This window comes from Rhodnius prolixus, unplaced genomic scaffold (assembly GCF_049639745.1).
Source record: "Rhodnius prolixus isolate KJV_2025 unplaced genomic scaffold, Rpr scaffold_14, whole genome shotgun sequence".
Classification (NCBI taxonomy): Eukaryota; Metazoa; Arthropoda; class Insecta; order Hemiptera; family Reduviidae; genus Rhodnius; species Rhodnius prolixus.
In genome coordinates, this window is record NW_027411594.1 from 3,041,443 (window position 1) to 3,064,322 (window position 22,880).

At 34.3% G+C, this 22,880-nt stretch overlaps 2 protein-coding genes across 4 annotated transcripts in view; both read right to left on the reverse strand.

Moving 5' to 3' along the window:
• Nucleotides 1–22,880, reverse strand: part of LOC141451657 (uncharacterized) — a 618,152-nt gene that overhangs the window by 519,981 nt on the left and 75,291 nt on the right. The gene's annotated exons all lie outside the window — the stretch shown is intronic.
• On the reverse strand, nucleotides 10,105–13,938 carry LOC141451655 (uncharacterized). Its single transcript, XM_074123114.1, has 2 exons — nucleotides 13,713–13,938; nucleotides 10,105–12,454 (listed from the first exon to the last, which is right to left on the reverse strand). Exon 2 carries the CDS (start codon nucleotides 12,408–12,410, stop codon nucleotides 10,638–10,640), a length of 1,773 nt encoding a protein of 590 aa, XP_073979215.1. The 5' UTR covers nucleotides 12,411–12,454; nucleotides 13,713–13,938; the 3' UTR covers nucleotides 10,105–10,637.

Genomic DNA, 22,880 nt, shown 5'->3' on the forward strand with positions numbered 1-22,880 from the left:
CTATACTGTGTACACATCTGAACTACCAACTGACTCAAACACACTGCTCTGCACTTACGCTGACGATACTGCTATTCTCTCTTCTAACTCAGACGCCACTACAGCCTCCTCTCATCTACAATATCATCTAAACAAACTAGAACCCTGGGCCAAAAAGTGGAGAGTCAAATTCAATACTCAAAAGTGCGAACAGATAACTTTTACTCTGCGTCGTAATTCTTGTCCCACTTTAAATTTTAACTCAATTCCTCTTCCTTCTGCTAATTTAGTTCGCTACCTTGGGATGTACATCGACAAAAGACTAACGTGGAATCCGCAAACTAAACTGAAAAGACTAGAACTCAACCGACGAAACAAATTACTGTTACGTCTAATTGGCAGACAATCCAAACTACCACTGGAACATAAACGACTAATATACAACAGTGTACTTAAACCGATCTGGACTTACGGACTTGAGCTGTGGGGTTCAACCAAACATTCCAATTCACAAAGAATACAGTCCTTCCAATCAAAAATTCTCCGACAGATTACAAATTCTCCATTTTATGTGTCTAACTCTACTCTCCATAACGATATCAAAATCTCATACATAACTGACGAATCTAAATCTAAGTATAGAAAATTCTTTGACTCTCTTCCATTCTGTACCAATCCTCTTGTTCTAAATCTCGCCTCCACAACGATTCCAGATCGTCCTCCACGACGATTGAAACGCTGTTGGCCTCGTGACAATCTCCAGTAAAGTAAGAAACTCCAGCGAGAGTGTTGCCGGTGGGCAGCTTCTCTCCTCATGTTGATCCAGTCAGGAAGACTTCTTTTATCGTATTCACTTATTACGAATTCTGTTCTTTGTAGATTGTGAATAGCAAATAAATTAAAAAAAAAAAAAATTATGAAAGTTTACGTTTAGTGTCTACTAGATAGGACTACATGTACAAAGAGACATGCAAAACGACAACATTTATTAACTTTAACACTCAAAAGTATAATCTAAGTATGACAATTCAGTATCATTCTGACACTCTCATTCTATTTCGGAGTCACTCTGCTCATTCAGCACACTATCAATTTCCTATCAATTTTGTTGCACTTACGCAACTGCAAATTTCAGCCTAAATTTATTTTACAATATCAAGTATCGACTACCATGGGAAATACAAATGTGTGCTGTCCCAACCCATGGGAATAACATTCCTATGGACACCACTGATAATTGGACCCATAAACTTTGAATTAACATTGAACATAAATGTGAATGCTGGAGGTGTCAGGGGATTGATTGTTGTTGTTAGGTGGGGAAGATCCACAAGGCCGTCAAGTTTCCTTGAAGGAGAAATAGCTTGGTGGCCACCATTCCTGCGTGGGGGCGGTAATCATGATAATTAGGGTTATTATTATTCTATTTACTGAGACATTAAGCCTTGCATGCTCTTAAAATGGCCCTATGTGGCCACCACCCTAATCTACGTGTTATTTCTGTCTGGAAACTAGGTGTAAACAAATTGTAGTGAATCCTACCGTGCCGCCTCCATGTTCACATATCCCCTAGTTGTTTGCTAACAACGAGGGTGTTGTTTTCCCAAGGTACATGTTATGCTTGTACTTTACTGCCCCCAACTTGTTTATAGAAACTAGCTCCTGTACGATATATATGTATTTATATTCCCGCCTCTCCATTCTATCTTCTGTCCTGAGTTATTGTCCGGCTTAAAATAACCTTGTAACAGAAATGTAATCTCCTCAAAATAAAAAAAACTGCAATTTCTTTGCTGTTCTTTTTAAAGTTATTTTAACAGCGGTCACTTTATTTACAATTTTAGTCCGTGACTTGGCAAATTTACTTTTTAAACGAAGTAGATCGATCAATGGAAAACTTCATTCCTCTATCCATCATAAGAGCAAGCATTTACAATCGAACCAAACTTTCGATTTGCGCTCTTACCGGAAATAGAATTTCTCATGATCCTTTTATTTATTTTACAAATTATCCGCAATATGCAAACTACCCTTCTAACGTTTCTAGTATTTCCTTTAAGTTAGTAACATCATTCTGTGCACCCACTAGTTCGGATCACAAAAACTTGCCACAGGACTCATAGAATACGCATACTTGACTGATCTTTATAATTTCATAGACCAATAATGGACTTACAGACAAGATTAACCTGGCAACCCGTAATATTAACCGTTTTAAACCTCTGTAAGCACAAATTCTTCTTCGAATATCTGAAGCTCTAAAATATCTTTCACAAAGAACAATCATAAACGACAATTTAACAAGAATTTCCTGTACACACAATTTTTAGGGCCTATCAGGTGTTATTTGCAACAGTTTTTTTTAATTTTGTTTTGGTTTTGTGGAGGGGAGGGAATCATTTTATTGTGGTTCCGGGTAAAAGGATTAGACAGAATTCATTCTAATGTGCCATTTCAGTACTTTGTATGGTTCTACTCGTATATAGTATACATGGTGTGTAGTTCATCTAAAGTGTAGTTCATCTAAAGTGGAGTTCAATGACGTATTGTTTTTTGTTTTTTTTAAGTGCAATTTGTAACCTTTGACTTCCTTATTTTAAGACAGACTACTTTAAAAATTGACTACTGGTCCATCTAAAACAGTTTTCAATGAATTAAACAACTTGATAAACTAACACTGCTGTGTGCTCTTGAACACGTTTTCTTGTAAAACAAACGTAATTTCTCATACGAAGATAAAAGGAATCCTGGAAAATGATATACCGTTTGAAAGCCCATTAAACAAGGAAACTTTTATAAAAAAAAAAAAATGCCAGCACCTACGTTTGTTAATGATTACGTTAGGGCCTAATGGGTTTTCTTAAAAATTTCGATTTCTTTTATTTTTCCAGCATCCAGAGGAAGATTAAGGTTGTTTGGAGAATAACTTATGCTTCAAAATGGAATCAATTTTTAGAAAATTTATCTGTCTTTCAGAACCGTGTAATCAGAATCGAATTCGGACTAAAACTTTCTGAGTAATAATATTTTTATTGGAAAAAAAGTAATGATTTTAGTGTAAAATAACAAAATGGGGGAAAACACAAATAACTAAAACACATAAAACATAATAATAATTTACTAAATACTCATAAGGGTTTGAATAAACACAAATTAACCTAAATATAGTTTATTCACATAATTCATAAGACATAACATTCATAAAGCATAACTTCCATAAAGAGTGGCCAAAACTAAACTCAACTCAACTAAGGAATGTCTCCAACTACCTGCAACCCTCTAGCTACTCCTAACGGTCAGCCCTTCTCTTACACCCTCTACAGGGTTGCCAAATATCAAACATTCCAATTTACTACATTAGAAAAAAAATTTAAAGTGACGTCACTCAAAAACAGTGGAAAATACGAGTATGAAGTTGGTCAATACGTCATTGAACTCCACTTTAGTTGTACTACACACAGTAGGCCTATGGACAATACTTACTGGTTCACCCCGTATATCATAACATATTACAATTAATGATTGTAATAATAAATTAATTTGTGGCGGTGAAAATTCCCACACGTTGAGGAAAATTGGTTTATTTGGAAAAGAACGATAATGCGGCACAATTTTTCTAATTTTGGGGAATTTTTTATCTAATTTTTTTTATCGTTTTTTTTAATTTTTAAGGAGGCACATTTTTACCCTACTAAACCTCCAAATACCTAGTGTATACTTTTTTTAAAAAAATAATGTTTTATAAAATTTGGTTATTTAAAATTAAATAAAATAAAAAACCAGGTCATACTAAAATTGTAAACCCACTTTTATTTTTTCCACCCAACAGAGGAAAATGTTCATATAATTTTTTATAGGAAAAGTTGGCCTAGTTTTTCCTCAACGAGATCAGTAAACTTTTCTAAATGAGACAATATAAATATTAAGTAGGTACTTTACATTCAAGTCACACCAGGAATGTAGAAGGGACATTTCCTTCAAAGCTTTCCAAAGATCCGTGAGAATTTTTCTGGATATCCAAAATTTAAAAGTATAAGGATGCATAAAAAAAATTCTACGTTTTACATTTAATGGAAAAACCAATTTCCAATTAGTCTAATGCAAAAACTTTATTGTTCTTTCTCTAATAAATAATAGTAAATTTAACATTTACTAAATTAAATATTTCCAATTTACCGTAATTTTATCCAGCATCATTAGTTTATTTTTTAATTGTTAATTTTTATTTATCTTTTATTGAGATCCTTCTATTGATGTTGGATTTTTCCAGCTGTTCCATAAAGTTGCGAGTCCGTAAAGTCCATGCTTAGAGAAGGATTACGTGATTTTAATTTTGGTTAAGCTCGTAGAAGGATGGCAGGAGCACAGAGTGCTGCTCCATCCATTAGCAGTAGTTAATGTAAATAGCAGTATATAGTAGAGGGATGAATGTGTGAAGCGAATGTACTTATAAGTAAGAATGGAGAGTGAGTGATATTCTAGTGATAAGCACCTAGACGATGCTGGCTGTATGGCGGAAGCCAATGCCAAAAAATAAAAAAATAAAAAGTCCATATTGGTGTGAGAAGAGCTGTATAGAGTCGTCGTTTGTTCTGTAGTGAGAGTTTTGAGCGTTTGTCGAGTAGTCTGGCTAGAATTTTGTATCGTTTGTTTAGTTTGGTACGTATTAAGTCTCGTTTGGGGGCTCCAGGTAAGTCTCTTGTTTAGGTACATTCCAAGGTACCGCACATGGTCGGCTGGTGGGATAGGTGTATGATAATGACCAGGTGGTGGATTGTTAATTTACAAATCAAATATTCATTTATAGCCCCATCATTTTCAGTTGTATCAAAAATTGTGGAAAAATTATTTTGAGCGTGGTTCTAAGGGGAACTTTTAAAATGAAACTTTCCTAGATATAGCCGAGAATCAAAAAATAACAATAAAAACCCCTTTTCTAGATATTTTAGGACATCATCATGTCGAATCAGGAAGAATTGATCTATTTTTTTTTCAAACATGCTCAGATGGCAAGATGGAATCGCAAAGAAGTGTTTTTTATGGGTCTGAGTTCAGCTTTACTGCGCTTTAGGTTTTCTCTCTCTCTCTACCTAGGATGTGACCGCAGTTGCTGTAGCGACCTTGGAGTGTGGGTTTGTAAACGGGAAAACCCCCAGTTCGAATCCAGCGTCTAGCTATTTCTTAGGAAAAAAATGGGAATTTTTTAAAATTATGTTCTTCTGTCTCCGTCCATGATACTTTAAATTGGTAGTTGGTCGCGAATTTCCTCGTGAAAAATAGACGATTACCTTATTTTCCCTACCAATAACCTATAACCGCCACTTATGGATTGTAACGCAGAACAACGTGATCTAATTCGCACTTTTTCTAATAACCTTAAAGTTTTAAGAGGATTTAATCTGAACTGACATTTAAGTTGCGATAAAATCTATATTTTGTAATAATAATTACAAGTAAGTTTGTCAATAATGTTTCAGAAAGAGATTTGTTTTTAAATTTTGAATTCTTCCCCTTCTAAAATCGACTGATACTTGTTAATTTATTTTTAGTTATTTATTTTTAACAAATAGCAAAGATTGAATGGTTACTTACTAAAAAAGAAAGAAAATCATCTGCTTTTCTGTAAAAATCTGTACTCACCTGAAACAAAAACAGAGAAACAGATTAGTTTGCGAATAAATAGTAATGAAAGGATGCTGTGATAAGGATTCAAGAAACGGATCTTAATGAAACCATTTCTTATCATTTTGATTCCTTTTTTTGTTATCTTCCAATTCAGATGGCCTCAACCCCGACAACCCAACTGTATGAATGAAACACGATTTTCCTGTGAATTGTTTTCAGTAATAAATGATAAATTATTGGTACTTCCGGTCGAAGGAAAATATTTATTTATTTAATAAAATTGATTTTTCCAGCAGTTAGGGGTAAGACTCCCTCTACTCGTAAACGCTCAGTTCAGCATAATGTTCAGGTTTACAAACCAAATAAAATATTAACAAAAATGAATACGAGTATGTTCCGTGGAATTTAGAAGCAAAATTTTGTGCGTTATTACACCAGCTGTTAAAATGAAATTCGTAAAGGGAAATTAATGAAAAATCCGGCTGTTGAATGACTAATAAGAATTCTACTGCAAATAAATGAAAAATACATAAGATCTAAGGAGAAAGATTTCTGTCTAGAATCTGTATATAAAACATGTCCAGCCAAAGATCACAGTTGTCAGAGAAATTCTATGGCAACAGCACGGTGGGTGGGGAGGCACAGCCTCTCACCAGTTTGGCCCTCCACACTCTAAACTAAACTATATTTACATTGCAAATGATTTCAAAATATCTTGGATTCAGTTAGGAAGGTTCAAAGTCTGTTGCTATTCTATCTGGACCAATATTAAATAAATACGGGCCAGAAATTCTCTGAAAAATAAGAAATATTGATATTTACGTCTCACTAATTTTTTTTTTTTTTTTTTTTAATCATTTATGTATTTAGTTACAATTGACGCATTTTGCGTTATAAGCAACAATGATAACAATATATAACAGAATAACAGAGTGGAGAAGTTACCCAGTGGTAACACTCCAAAAACATTTTACTTTCTACTGACTCTCTTCATCAGAGAGGAGATCGCGAGGCCACTGTCTTTTAAGACGTCTGGAAGTGTTGTCTGGAAATGTTCTTGAAGATAGATGTTGTACCAGTGGATTGTGATGTGTTTGTATGTTAAGATGGAAATTTCTGTAACGTGTTTTTGCAACTTGTGTGACGAAAGGAATGTTCAAGTCTGTGTGAATGGTTTGATTGGTGACGTAGAAAGGAGCGTTTACTATAGAGGGAAGAATTTTAGATTGCAAGGACTGGATCCTTTGCAAGATTTGAGCGTTTGGTTGAACCCCACAGTTCGATGCCATAAGCCCAGACTGGCTTTAGTATACTTACATATATAAGGCTTTTGTTGTCCAGAGTGAGTTTTGATCTGTTGTCGAGTAGTCTTTTCAGTTGTCGGAAGCGTCTGTTGAGTTCTGTTCTCTTAAGTCGAGTATGAGGGTTCCATGTGAGTCTTCTGTCAAGGTAAAGCCCAAGGTAGCGGACTACGTTGACAGCTGGTAAAGGAATAAGATTGTAAAAGACAGGAGGAAGAGTGATGCGTCGAAGAATGAAAGTAATGTTTTGAGATTTTGTTTCGTTCAGTTTGATAGCCCATTTTTCTAAGGAGGTGAGATGAGACTGAAGGTTTCTATGAGCTATTATTGGGTCTTTGTCAGTAGATAAGATGGCAGTATCGTCAGCACAGGTGAGAAGAGTAGTTTGAGGATGAGTAGGTATGTCTGAGGAGTAGATTGTGTACAGAATGGGGCCTAGTATGTTACCTTGCGGAACTCCAACGTCAGCATGGTTGAATGGAGAAAGAATAGTTCCTACCTTCACTCTAAAATGTCTGTCAGTCAAGTACGATTTCAAGATGAGGAAATAGGTGGCTGGAAGGATAGTCTTGAGCTTCCAGAGAAGTCACTAAAATTAATTATTTTTTTGGTTTTTTACAAAAGAAAATGTTGTGCCCATAATTTTCATTTTTAAGTGAAATTTAGACTTCACTTTTCATTAGTGATCCCATATCGATGTTACCAATATAATGCAATAATTCTAACCGAAAACTTACTAGAAACTGTAGCTTATCAGCTACAAAATAAATCGATTTATGCGACTGTATAATTTAATGCCTTTGTAGAATGGTTGAACATTAAAACAGAATGTTAAAGGTGATGTTGTTCGATATGTAGTAGATGAGAACGATATTGTAACATGATTTGACAGGACTTTGAAATGCAAAATATAACTTTTATTTAACTAGGTTGTCAAGAACGTGCGTAAAAAATATATAAAAAACCATTGATGTCCATATTGGCGTGACAATTTCGGAATTCGTTTATATAATTTACATCAAAGGTTTATTTTGACTAATTCTTTTCAAAATTATGTTACTAACAAATGGAAATATTTGCCTCAACTTTTTTTTATTTCCTCTTTGCCTAATACCAGAAATAAGTTAAAAAGTTTTGTAATCGATTAGATTTTCAATTAACCGATCTACGGAATTAGAACTTAATTAGTTAGCCCGGAAGTCAGTGTGCACTGAAAACTAGGCCACCAATGCCCTCAGATGTTTACTAGCCTCGAACTATTTTTTCACCACAAACTGCGGACAATCTCAAGCAATCATAGCGGAAATTGCCGAATGAGAATTGCCATAAAAATGTTCGCAACAGTTTTATTGCCTAGCAACACAATTTACACACTTAACTTAAAAACAGGAACTTCGCACATTCGACTATTGTTTTTGTTTCCTTTCATTTTTCAAGCAAAACTATCTCATTACTTGGTTCAGCTTCCTGTGAGTACTGTGGAAATTTAGTTCTATGGTCAGTTTCAAAACTCTATGTTCATTAGTGAATTTTCCACCAGCCCGCACTGCCACAACTGTCAGAGTTACATTTGAACAGTTTCCTTTGTAGGAAAGTTAGTAAAAAAAAATCGAAATATGCTGATAAGCTACAGTATCTAGTAAGTTTTCGGTTAGAATTATTGCATTATATTGGTAACATCGATTTGGGATCACTAATGAAAAGTGACGTCTAAATTTCACTTAAAAATGAAAATTATGGGCACAACATTTTCTTTTGTAAAAAACCAAAAAAATAATTAATTTTAGTGACTTCTCTGGAAGCTTAAGACTATCCTTCCAGCCACCTATTTCCTCATCTTGAAATCGTACTTGACTGACAGACATTTTAGAGTGAAGGTAGGAACTATTCTTTCTCCATTCAGCCATGCTGACGTTGGAGTTCCGCAAGGCAGCATACTAGGCCCCATTCTGTACACAATCTACTCCTCAGACATAACTACTCATCCTCAAACTACTCTTCTCACCTATGCTGACGATACTGCCATCTTATCTACTGACAAGGACCCAATAATAGCTCATAGAAACCTTCAGTCTCATCTCACCTCCTTAGAAAAATTGGGCTATCAAACTGAACGAAACAAAATCTCAAAACATTACTTTCATTCTTCGACGCATCACTCTTCCTCCTGTCTTTTACAATCTTATTCCTTTACCAGCTGTCAACGTAGTCCGCTACCTTGGGCTTTACCTTGACAGAAGACTCACATGGAACCCTCATACTCGACTTAAGAGAACAGAACTCAACAGACGCTTCCGACAACTGAAAAGACTACTCGACAACAGATCAAAACTCACTCTGGACAACAAAAGACTTATATATGTAAGTATACTTTAAATTTAAAAAAAAAATCGAACAACAACATTCAGTTGGGAAACTTGACGCAGCTTCCTTTTTTATCCAGTCCGATCTTCTATTGACTCCAGAAACAATTTAATGTAAACCAACTTCTAAGCTGTTAGTTTTTGCTCCATTTTCCTCAGCCTATAATCTATCTTTGCCCTGTCCAAAAATAGACAATTCAAGAAAAGAAAAGTGTTTCAGTACTAAGAAAGATATCTTCTGAAATTAAATCAATTTTTGTTTTAAATCACAGCCAGTAAAACATTATTAGAACTTCTCACCAAAAGGCGTAACTTGATAAACTCCATGAGACCAAAAAAATAGAGAAATGCGATGAAATAATGTACACTGTTTTTTTATATTATTCCGTTTAAAGTATAAATTTACCGCTATCATTTAGCACCTGCTACTGAACTTGAGTTGAATTATTGCAACGATTCACATTTGAGTACTGAGTTAATCAAAATGGCTACTCAAATAAATTATTTATTATTTAAATGGCCAAAATTTGTTGGCTGATTAATGGTGTTAATCTTTATTATTTCGGTAAATTTATTATAAATATAAAAAGCTGTGAGAGAACCAATTGCTTTGATACTTAAATTTAAGTTATTTCAAAAAAAAAGAAAAAGTGGAGTAGAATCACTTTGTGCAGTGAACAACTCTATAATTTATTGTCTTGCAATTCAAAAACTAATTGAAAGATATTTGAAATCAATACATTCTCTAATAATAAAATTGAACTTTGTAATTTTAAATTGTTTTTATATCTCAAAACTGATTGAACATTGAATAATCAAATAAAAAATGGAATCAATCACTTATTATATCATTTTTATTTACAAGAAATTATTATTTTTTGCATATACCTTATTTACACATTATAAATATATAAATTTCTTTTTATTAAAAATTACATAATTAGCTTATGATTAAATTATTCATTTCTTTTAGTCCAATTCTACATATTTACATGAACAAATAATAATTTAAGTTCAAAATGATCTTTACAAATATAATAATCATTTCTGAAAAGTGAAATAAAGAGTATTTTCTTTAGGTAAAGTACCAGAGAAAAATGTGGTAAAAACAGACACGTGGGTGGGGGAGATTAACTTAGTGATTTTCACGCAGGAATCCCGGGATAGAAACCAATCTGCTAGGCTATTAGACTTTCTCTTCCTAGGGAGCTTCTTGTACAGCTCACTATCCGGTGATGGACAGTGTTGTCTGTAACCAGAGAACACCGAATGTAATGAATTTCCCCGTTTAATAAGTAGATAACTGATATAGCCAAAAGCCAAAACAGTTGTAGGACAGGTATCTTTCCCTTTTCTACTGCGAGACTCTTTATAAAGATTTATTAAATTTTCTCAAATCACCATAAAAATTACTACAATCTTCAACGTACCACATATAATTCTTTACAGTTATTCGACTACGTCCAGCTTCACTAATAGAAACATCATTATAATCATTAACATAAATATATCCATTCTGTCCAACGTTTTTAATATACAAATAATTTGTAAATGGTTCCACTTTCCACAAATAATTATTTGTAAATTTAATTAATTTTTTTGCTACAATTTTACAATCATTCATTTTTTTACAATTAGTTGTTAGCAGATAATTATGAAAGAATTCATTATTTATGTAAAACTGATTATCACAATTGTAATTACTAGAACAATTGATTGTCCACAATGAATTTTCGATTTTATTGTGTTGTACGATTGTGAATGAGCTATCCAATGAGTGATCATTATTCAATAGACTGTCATTCACAAGAAGATATTGATTGTGACCAACATTTTTAATACAAACACTTTCGGCAAACAATAAATTTTTAATACTAATTGGTAGTCTCTCTTTGATTTCGGCCAATCTCTCTTTTTGACTAGATTTAGTACCAACAATGGATAGATACTTCAGGTGAAGAGCCAATGAAAATATCTCGTTGTCATCTAATTCCATAACTTCAAATATAGCTTTGAAGCCTAGGATTTTTTCCCCATAGAAATTTCTACTTCTAGCGAATTCCATTAATTCTGTAACATTTCTCGAACCAATTTCCAGATTTTTCTCCAGAAACAATTTAAAACCATCAAAATAGATATCCTTATAATTTCTATAGATGGTAATTAAAACATTAGCTTCGTGTAAAATTTGCGTATTTTCATTTTTTCCAACATAGTTTAACCATAATTCTTCGCATACAAAAAGGATTAATTTATTTCGTAGTTTTCGATGAAAACTTGTGGCTTCCGGTTTTATTTCCGGATATGTTGTATAATTGATAATTCTACTCGAATTATCATATAAATGATAAATATCCCATACATCAATATCAATGGTATTTTCAAGTTGTTCAAATAGGAATTTATAAGCGATAAAACATTTCCTCGCGTTGCCAATTAAATTGAAAAAATTTAAAATTTTATTAAAATGATTTTCTAACTTATTTTTACAACAATGTCTGTAAGTTTGTTCAACAATATAGCGTATACTATCATCACCAGAAATCAAACTTAATTTTCTTTTAGCGCTGATGTAATCACCGTTAATTATATCCAACGTACACTCATTGGCCAATATTTCAACTGGTTTCATTGCATCTCTAAATGTTTCCAATGCATATTCAATTTGATTATTAGTTTGTTTACATAAAACTGTGATTACATCTAACAATTTATTACTAACGAAAACATTATTGCACGTTTGTGTTCTAAAAATATTTATCAATTTTTCTATCCAATTTTGTACTTTCTTACATCCACCAATTTCATGGCTAGTACGACCAAAAGTGTTCACGTACATGTTGTTCAATAATTCTCTAACTAAAGTGTCCAACATGTTGTATTCAGTTTCGTAAACAAAATTAGAACAATTAGTATCTTCAGAAACTTTTTTGTTTAGTAAAAATACATCTTTTAAATAATTAATAGGATGATGGAAAAATAATCTTCTTAAATAAATAAATGGTTTGCTAAATATCATTTGATTTAATTTTGAATCAACTTCATCTTCTTGTTTAGTGGTAACGATGTTGGTTGTTTGTATGGGCTGTACTACCGGGAGTATAAACAACCAGGACAATAGCCAGCTGAGCTTTAAGTTCATGTTTTTAAGTTCTTATTTTAACTTTATTATTCTGTTTCCTCAGCCTAAAATAATGAGAAAATAATTTTTTTTGTATATATATATATATTTTAATCATACTTAAAAATTATTGAGTCAACACCAGCGATTATCGACAATTATTATCGGATAGAGTATCGAAATATAGTTACTTACATAATTAATATGTTCGCTCTCTCAAAGAGAATTACACTAGTACGAAAGTGTTGTAGGAGAAAAAAGTACGTCAAGCTTCCTTATTTGGGCAGAAATGAAAATATGTGAAGCTTGGATATGGTAGAGAAAATTTCTTATCAATTTGAAAAAGAATCCATAACCCAGTGAGTTGCTTTGGTTCCAGAAGGAGAGGCTAGTCCATTCCCTGCCATATTTCTTCGGATCTCTCCCCATGTCGAAGATTTATTTCAAGAGACAGAGATTGTGATCGAACACGAAATAGTAAATTTTTGGATAAGGTTCCAGTCTGGGATGTCTGCTACTTAAATTTAGATCGATTTAAGCCGCTCTATTAGCTGAGCGGTTAGAGGCGAGACCTGCAAAGCTAGTATGCATTGTGTTACTGGGTTCGATTCTCCGGTCTTAGGCCTTGGATTTTATTTAATGGTTAATAAGAGAAATTTACAGTAAAGTATGATTGCTAGTCGCCTCCGTCCATGACACCTAATTGTGGTAGTTGGACGTTAAGCCCCGCCTGAAAAAATTGGCGATTACTTTACTCATTTAGACCGATTTAGGTGACTTTTTTTTCTTTAGAAGAAATTGAATACCCTGTATTTTCAATGGAATCAGTCGGGAATATCTGGTGCTGTTCTGGAAAATACCCTTCTTTTTATCAGTTTTTGAAGCTACTAAGAAAGGTTAACCACACTATACATACAGATCTCCAAATTCCACTTATCTCCGAACTTGCCAAAATTCGATACAAAAATTTTCACCAAAAACTCTCACTGCATCCCAACCCTTTAGCTGCAAACCTGTCTACAACTACGCTACCCTCCAATCCTCGAAGACGGCTGAGGCGCCGTTGGCCCCGTGACCAACTGGGTGACTAACGGCGGCCATCAATGGATGACCGTCATTCACGTCTGCCACGCTATCCACATATATTCATCGCATTTACCTATTGTACCTGTAGGTACAGGTGTAAATTTCATTAAAAGGATAATAAAAAAAAAAAAAAAATTATCAGAAACTAAATTCATAAAAGAAAAACTATTGAATTTATGTTAGCCAATAATTTACGTTGGTGTGGACTCAGTACAATTAATTATTGTCACAGCTTACCTGATTCGCAAATGTAAAGTTGCAAAAATTCTCTAGCATTTATTCCCATGATGCTTTACAGTGTTGGCACTTTAAATATTTAAAAGTAAGAAATCTTTAATGATAAAATATCACTTCTACATTTGAAAGATATGATATTTAAATTCAACTTCATTTCTTCTTGAAAAAAAAAAAAAAAAAACGCTGGTTCTGTTGCATACTGAATAATAATTTAAATCAGGACATATAAGAGATTTTGGTTATCAGCTTATACAATGATTATATCATTGTTGGAGGGGGCATCCGCTAACGGTTATCTATTCCTATTTTATACATCGCTGAAAGTAATTTCTTATTTAAATAATGAGTGGGAGATATTTTTTTGTTTTTTGAAAAAAATTAAAAAAACAGTCATATATATTAATAGTGCAATTACGTCAAGGCGTCAACAAGTCTGCCGCTTTCAAATATCTTATCTGCAGAACAAAAAAAACATCTGCTATTATCATCTGAACCAGTTTTGTTACAAAATTCTAGGAATTATTATCAATCGTAATTATTATCAAATTTTCTAAGAAAGAATAATTGCAGTGGTTTCCCATGATTGCAAAATTTGAGCCAGTTTTGTGATCAATTTGAAAAGAAATCTCATACGATGTCCTTACACGATTTTCTTGCATGATGATCTCAAACAATGATCTTTCGATTCCACGACTGTCTCACTTTCCAGATCATCTATCTAGATTTGTTTCATCTAAGAGTTATATTAAAATATGTTTAATTCTTCTCTCAGATAGAAGAGCTGCTGCTGAAGTTATTCCTTTCCGGGAGGTTCCGGTATCGGACTACATCGACAAATAGCGGAGAAATTGTGTGCGAGATGGAAATTCATCACTGATAGAATAGAATAGAAAAGAAATTTATTATTCTGGGACAATTGTCCCCTAAGAATAAACACAGGTACAAATAGAGGCCTTAATAGTTTGGCCTGTGATTAAAAGAAAATAAATAAATAAATATTTACAAAAAGTGAAAATAAAAATAACAGCAGAAATTAAGGAAATAAATTAAAACAATTAGAATTTCGGAGGAAGCTGGATAGAAAGGAGATAACTGAATAGACGGGATTTAAAGATAGAAAGGGTAGGAGCATGGCGGACAGATGATGGTAAGGAGATCCAGAGAGAGGTAGCACGTATTAGGAAGGATTTGTCAAAGGATGAGTTACGGTAAGAGGGAATGTAGAGATCAGATGAGCGAGATCTGGTATTACGGGAATGTATCGAGGCTTTAAACTTAAGGAGTTGAAAAATATAGGAAGGCCTTTGAGACTGGATGACTTGAAAAAGGAAAGAAGCCAAAAAATATTGGCGTCGATAGACAGGAAAAAGCCACTCCAACTCATCGTAGCAGTGCGAAATGCGAGATAAGTTAAGAATAATCAAAATCGATGTCTCCAATGAATAGATGGAGCTTCTCTTTTCGATCTAGCCGCCTCCGAACTACCCAAGGATATCTGATGAAACGTTAACCCCTACCAACAACGCCAATTGTGCGGTTAGCCCCTCACTATTAAAGCACATTTTTTTACTGATTCCTGACTTAGGACTGCCCTATCACCAAACTGCTACACAAATAACACCCAGCCACATAGAAATAATATTTGACTTCCTCAAAACCATAAAACCTCTACCAACAAGATTTAACAGACAAACTAAACAACACCCTTACATAGTACAGACCACACAGATTTAAGTAATGATAATACCAAACTTATTTACCGACAATGTAATAGAATCATGATTGGCTACAAAGCTAGATCCATCTTTTGTCTAGAAATTCTTCTAGACCAGCGGTTCTCAACCTGTGGGTTGCGACCCCGGCGGGGGTCGAACGACCAAAACACAGAGGTCGGCTAAAGCCATTGGAAAATACATATTTCCGATGGCTGAAGCCGCGCTACCGTCTGCAGCAGCGCTATTCAGCTGGAACGCACGTCGTTACGGCCGTTAATGTTATTTATAGGAATTAGTAATAAATATTTCTCAATATATAATTAAATATTGTTTTTGTGATTAATCACCATGTTTAAATTATGTTTGATTTGTAGCAATGAGAATACATAATGCATATCAGGTATTTACATTCCGAATCATAACTGTAGCAAAATTACAGTTATGAAGTAGCCACCAAAATTATTTTTGGTTTGGGGTCACCGCAACATGAGGAACTGTATTGCGGGGTCACGGCATTAGAAAGGTTGAGAACCACTGATCTAGAATAAATCAACAATGAAAGGTTATTCTTTCCATTAAGAAAACTTCTCATTAGGTTGTTTGAATTCATAAGATGATTCATAAAAATCATTCATATGTTTTTCGATTCAATGGGAATTAATAATTAATAACTAATTAGCAAATAATGGTAAAATATAGAATGATAATTGATAAATAAAAATTTAAAGAAATAAAAATAAACTATTATTAATTCTCAATCATATTTTAACAAATATTAAATGAACTATAAATAATTAGATATTATTTGCTTAATTAGTTTTTTAATCATAATTAAAAATATTATAATTGAGTAGATAATAAATTATCTCAATGTTAAAATTTAAAAAAATAAAGGAACCATAAATATTTATTCATTTAGTTTTTATTATCGTCATTTTTTTGACCTTTGTCAATAACACAGGACTAAATTATAAAAATCTGACGTCAACAGACTTACTGAATCCCAAATGATAAGATGAAAAAGCAAATAAATCTATGAATATGCCCGAAATTTATGGGAATACATGGGTGCGACTTGCCTAGAATGTGAACTATCCATTAAAACAGGAGGTAAATCTGGTATGAAGAATGAACTTCAGTCTTCATTTCAACTATACATTTAAGCGCACAGAAAAATACCCAGGAGTTAGGACCGTACACTGTAGGAAAAGGCCTGTTCACAGGGAATCTACTCCCGCCAAGTTTTGTAAAGAATCTCAGGATAGAAAACAAACCAATCTTAGATGTTAAAAGTTATTATAATTGTTAATAGAATAAGCCCTGAAGATGATGATCTAGTCCTTGGGTCGAAAGCTTGGCCATAAATATGTCAGAAATTGGAAATAATCTATCTTCCTTTCGGATTAATCACCAAAAACGATGAACAATAATCTACATTAATTATATATTCTTAGCAAATATATCTTCTTAGAGCCATTTTGATATTTTATTTTATTTTCCAATAGATAACAAAGTATAAGTTGATTTTGTTTACAATATTGTATATCCCCATTACGTTTGAGAAAAGAAGATTTTTCTTATCTTTTTGTTGAAGAAGGAAAACTCTTATGTTTTCAGAAACCATTTGTAGAAGTGAACTTTAAGGTTTATTTTTACTTAGTAATCCGATTCAACCTCATTTAACTGACAGCTGTTAGAATAATCAGCTCCAGTAATACGACGAGCAATCACTGTCACATGACGCTCTAAAGAAAATTGGTTAAATTGAATCGAATTCTGCAAACATGAAGCACAAAAGTGGTAATCTATAAATAACGTGTAAAAGGTTACATGTATCGGAGGAGTCTAAAATGAGAATGAAAAGAGTAAACAATTCTGCGCATTTTTTCTGGAGAATCAAATTTAGAATTTTGGAAAATACTTTTTAATATTCTTGTTCGGAAGTAAAAACCCTACTTTGTACTTCAAAACTACTTTTAGAGAAGTGTGGCCACGTTGAAGCAAATCCTACTAAATCCTGAATATCAATTCTTTTTGAAAAACGATTCAATTACAAATAAGTTTATGAGTTTAATTAAAATTAGAGAATTGAAACTCGGTAACAGGTGGTTTTCGGGCACTTCAACCAAAGTTTAAAAGTAAATGATTGTCCCAAGCAGTAAAAGTACAGTTCAGCAAAAACTTTGCGCTTGATTTTTTTTTTTTTGGTAATCAATGGGTTTTTAGAAGAATCAGTATTAACCAAAAGCGAACGAACAAAGGACGTATTTAGTATCAGCAGAGGACTGAGGCAAGGGGATGTGTTGTCCACGATTTTATTCAACCTTACGTTGGAGAGAGTAATTCGCAGCGTTGATGTAAACCCAAATGGTACAATTTTTTCGAGGTCAATGCAGTATTTGGCGTACGCTGACGATGTGGTGCTGGTTTGCAGAACATTTAGAGCGTTAGAGGAAAGTTATGACCAGTTAGAAAAAGGTGCCAAAGCGGTGGGTTTACAGCTGAATTACGATAAAACGAAATATATGCTGTCCTCCAGATATGATAATAGATGTGGCAACCGACCCTCTGTAGTGGTATCATAAAATCAGAATTTATAAAACAGTTATACGTCCTGTTGTTACCTATGCATGTGAAACGTGGATTTTAAACAAAAGTGAATGTAATATGCTCCGAATATGGGAACGTAAAATTTTGCGGAGGATTTTCGGAGCAAAACAGATAAATGGGACATGGCAGATTAGGAAAAATTCTGAACTGCAGCAGCTGTACGTGTCACCGGATCTGGTAGGGGAAGTGAAGGGGAAAAGGCTGGACTGGGCAGGGCACGTTGTGAGAATGGTCAATGAGAGAAGTGTGCAGAAGCTGTTCTTGGGCCGACCCGAAGGCAGACGTAAGGTGGGCAGGCCGAGAAGAAGATGCCAGGATGAGATAGAGGAGGATATGCGGCTATAGGGAGTAAGGAGATGGCGCCAAAAGGCGAGAGAGAGAGAGGAATGGAGGAAAATTACTGTAGAGGCCAGGGCTCTTCAAGGGCTGTAGTGCTAAAAAAAAAAAAACGAACAAAGGATGTGCAGAGTGTCTTTCTTGGGACCTCTAAGATGTGCCTCGTACAGTTTAGACAAATTGAGAAGTCGTACGAAAACAAAACAAACAGAAAACATGTAGTAGATTGCGAAGGCTGTGGGAGATTTGCACCGAATGGAGAGGTCACAGAAAAAGCAGTCTCCCTAGCTAAAATGTTAAAAGGATAAGAAGAACCCTTAGTTTAAAGGATTCAAAAAACCCTTTTTGTTTTGCATAGATGGAGAACTAGGCAAGGGATACAGATGAGTGGAAAGCTGTAGTGGCCTTAAAGAACCATTACAGCCCTAGAGAACTAGTAAGAATTGAGAATTATCTTGACTCACAAGTGGTCTTTGGAGTCATTTAAACACAAGAAATTGGCTTCAGTTTTCCCCAAAAATTCTCAATTCTAGAATTTGGTCAACTTTGAGCAAAGTAGAGCTGCTTTCAACACGCTCAAGAAAAGCGGTGCCAATATAAAATTGATCATTCTGAAGCGTCTCTAAAAGGTTCCTTAAGAAATTGTAGAATCTGGGATAGAACCAGAAGAAGTGATTCCTATTCCTACTCGTAATACCTTCCAAATAGCCCCAAGCAGTGATCAAGTGATGGATTCACCCATTCAAAAACGCGTGAACTCAAAAGTATTAATTTTTTTAAAGTACAGGACTCTCAAAATCAGTAAAAGCTGAAAAGATTATATTTTTGTACCAAATTTTCAATTCTGAAAATATATCAGCCAAGAAATAATATCCAAACAGCGTTTCCAACACATATATGCACTTCAGAAACATAAAGTATAAACAAAAGAAACAACTTTGATATTAACCGTCCTCTTGTAACGTCTGGTAAAGATGATTTCAAAAGATTGAGTAGCAACATCTTTACAAACATTTCTCCTACCGAAAGAGTTTTATTTAGAGAAAAAAATTCCTTATTTTACCTCTTTTATAAATATTTAGATTACCCTAAGTAAACATATAGTTGTATTACTTTTTATGAGTAAATGTGCCAGCGCTGAAGGTATCCCAGTCTAACTATACAAACAATACTCACACTGAGAAAAAGAAGCCAAGCAAGTTTACATTCTCTTTGTAAACTGTAGCACACATTTGCAAAAAAAAAGAAAAACATTAAACACAGTCTCGAATCAAAAATATTTGCTAAAACATAAAAAATTTGTTGCAAAATATGTCCTTACTTTACAAAAAAAAATATGATTACTGTTCATTGATATACTTAACAAAGATAGAAAAGAGTTTAAATTTCAAAACTGACACGAACAATTTAAACAACTTATATACGCCAACTTACTGCAAAATACTTGACAATTGGCAACACTGACTTCCTCACAACCAAACACATAATATCACACACAGACCGATCACACTCAGTGATATGAACAGGCAAGACAGAAGACCCACCAATCCTTTAATGATGTAAACTATTATATTATAAATTAACAAAATAATTTTATAAATTTCTAAACTTAGGATGGATGATTTGCGAGGAATCGGTCAAATAAAACGACTCGTCTCTTTGCCAACGTTTCGACAAATATATTGTCCTCTTCAGGGCGTGGCTATGCGACAAATATATTGTCCTGTAGAGGACAATATATTTGTCGAAACGTTGGCAAAGAGACCAGTTGTTTTATTTGACCGATTCCTCGCAAATCATCCATCCTAAGTTTAACAAATTACGGTCACGAAACCAATATATTCATATTTATAAATTTCGTTACATTATACATATTCATTTTAATATACGTGGGTGAATCAAATATTAACCGGACTTTTGTCATTGTCATGGTGAAGTGAGTAACTTGACGTCATAATATGTGTAATTTGGGGATGTAAAGAGGAGCGGAGTAACTCGGTCCTGCTCGCCTGAGCAGTTTGGCTGTTAGTAGCGCCATGTCTGAATAAGAGGTACACATGTCTGTTGAGCAACGCATTATTATTAAATGTTTGTCCCGGAAGGGCGTAAAACCTCCCGAAATTTTGCGTCGACCAACTGCACAGTTTGCTGAAAAAAAGTTTTCAAGGACCCAAGTCTACGATTGGCACAAAAAATTTTCCGATGGCCGAGAGTCAGTGCAAAATGACACCCATGCACGCCGACCTCGGACAAGTACCAGTGACGCGAATATTCTTGCGATCCGTGAGATGATTGAAGGAGACCACTGGCCTTACAATATGGGAAATTGCTGCACACGTTGGAACATCGTACGGGAGTGCCTAATCAATCATTTCAGATGATTTGGGTTACTGAAAAGTGTCAGCAAGGTGGGTTCCTCGCCTCTAGACGAAGAACATAAAACAAACCGTCTTGCCGTCTGTGAAAGACTTTTGACACGATATCGAACAGAGGGGGATGCTTTCTTGAGGCACATTGTCACCTGTGATGAGATGTAGGTGCATCATTACACCCCTGGGAGGTCATCACTTTGACGACGACGATGGTGTAGAAACGTACGTGCGCAATTGGCTACTGACACGACCAGATTCATTCTTTAATAACGGAATTTAAAAACGTCCGATTTGGAGGGGAAAATGTGTAAATAAAAGAGGAGATTATATAGAAAAATAAGGTGTATTCAAAATTTTATTTACTGTACCAATAAATGTTCTAAAGCAAAAGTCCGGTTCATATTTGATTCACCCACGTAATTATTGTTAGCACACTGTAAATATGTTCCACAGCCTTGACGATTACCTCTAGTCCCTAGGTCGAAAGCTCGGCAAAATAAAAATATATCATGACTGAAACTGACGTTTTTTCATCCAATCAAAAATATGATCTTAGTGCAATAATTTTTTTTTTATATTATATAAAAAACATCATCAAATAGGAGCTAAGTTTTATCTATCTAGCCCTAAGTTTCTTTAACCAAGTCGCCCATTGTGGGACAGCCTGTGTAGAAGACTTTGTAACCGATCGTGCATTATGAATATCCAGAAAACCGGATGTGTAGAGACTGTAAGAGTGACCGCCCTTGGCCAGCAGAGGCTATCTGTTGTGGTTACTGGTAAGGAAATGTGTAAGTATTCGACTGGAATTCTGCTTTGGTAGTACTAGATATAAAAACTGATGATTTTATGCGTGCTGGTGAGACCAGTTCATCTTTTGCTCTCTGCGTTACTAATGGAGAAAGCTTTAAGGCGGAGGATAGATGTGGCAGGTGGTTTTCAAGGCTACTTTGAACAGTTTTTCCTAAAAGAATGAGGAAATCTTTGCCCAACCTAAGGTAATAGTTTTTATAAATCTGTGTTTGCCTTGATATTCTATTGCTTCATCGACTGTACCAAAGAAAAGGAAATGAATTATACAGGAAAGATGTTACGAGTCAATACTGTGAGAAATACCATCGTAAGAAAGAAAACTACCAAAGAATGTCATCTAGCTTGTCAGGGACAAAATAAACTTCAACGGACGTTACCAAAGAAAAGGGTAGAAGAGTGTTCAAAACAAGAGTGGGTGGTAGAAGAACCTAGGATCAAGCAAAAAGAAACTAGGCACGTATAAGTGAAGGAAGGTTCGAAGTGTAGATGATTAGAGGTGACAGAGGACTGTCCAAAACAGGTGGGTAAGATGTAGTAACAGCTAGAATCGTCAGTAAGAATTACCAACCACTGCTAGTTATAAAAACAAATTGTAAAAGTAAAAACATGAATATAACTCAACAATTTGAATTTATTTCTCCAATCTAAAGCTCCAACTAATTCAATATTCTAAATTCAATATAACCTGACTTTCCTAAATAACCTTCAGCGGTTTGTTTTCGCCTAACCTTTAGCTCCCGTTCGAGAGGGCATTACTTGTAATACCCAATCTTTCTTTCACTTGGATAATAAATATTCTTTGAATTTTGTTTAGTGTGTTACGCGACGTGGAAACCAATTTTCTCGTCTGATATTCTTGGATTAAATTTAGCAGTTAAATATTTGTAGTTGATAATAGAAAGTAGGAAAGCACAACTCTATTTTTTTTTAAGCCCTGAAAGCCAAATTGTTTACCCAAGATATGAACCGCAGTAGATAATACTCATACTGTCACTTATACGAGGGTCGTTTGAAAAGTCCGTGCAAAGTCAGAGAGATAGCACCACTGGCGCGTATCGAGGTTATGTTTAGTTAGTAGCATCTCTTGGAAGAACACACACCAAGTTTCAGCCAGATCGGTCTATTTCTTTGTGTTTGGCATTCGTTTGAATCGAGGAAGTCGAGTGATTTTCAAAAAATGGACGAAAAAGAATTTCGTGTGTTGATTAAACACTACTTTATGAAAGGCAAAACGCCTCAGGAGACTAAAGAGAAGCTTGATAAACATTATGGTGACTGCACCTTCGATTAGAACAGTTTATAAGTGGTTTCAAAATTTTCGG

Excerpts from the sequence above, each read along its gene's own strand:
- LOC141451655 (XM_074123114.1), bottom strand. The coding sequence starts at position 12,410 with ATGAACTTAAAGCTCAGCTGGCTATTGTCCTGGTTGTTTATACTCCCG.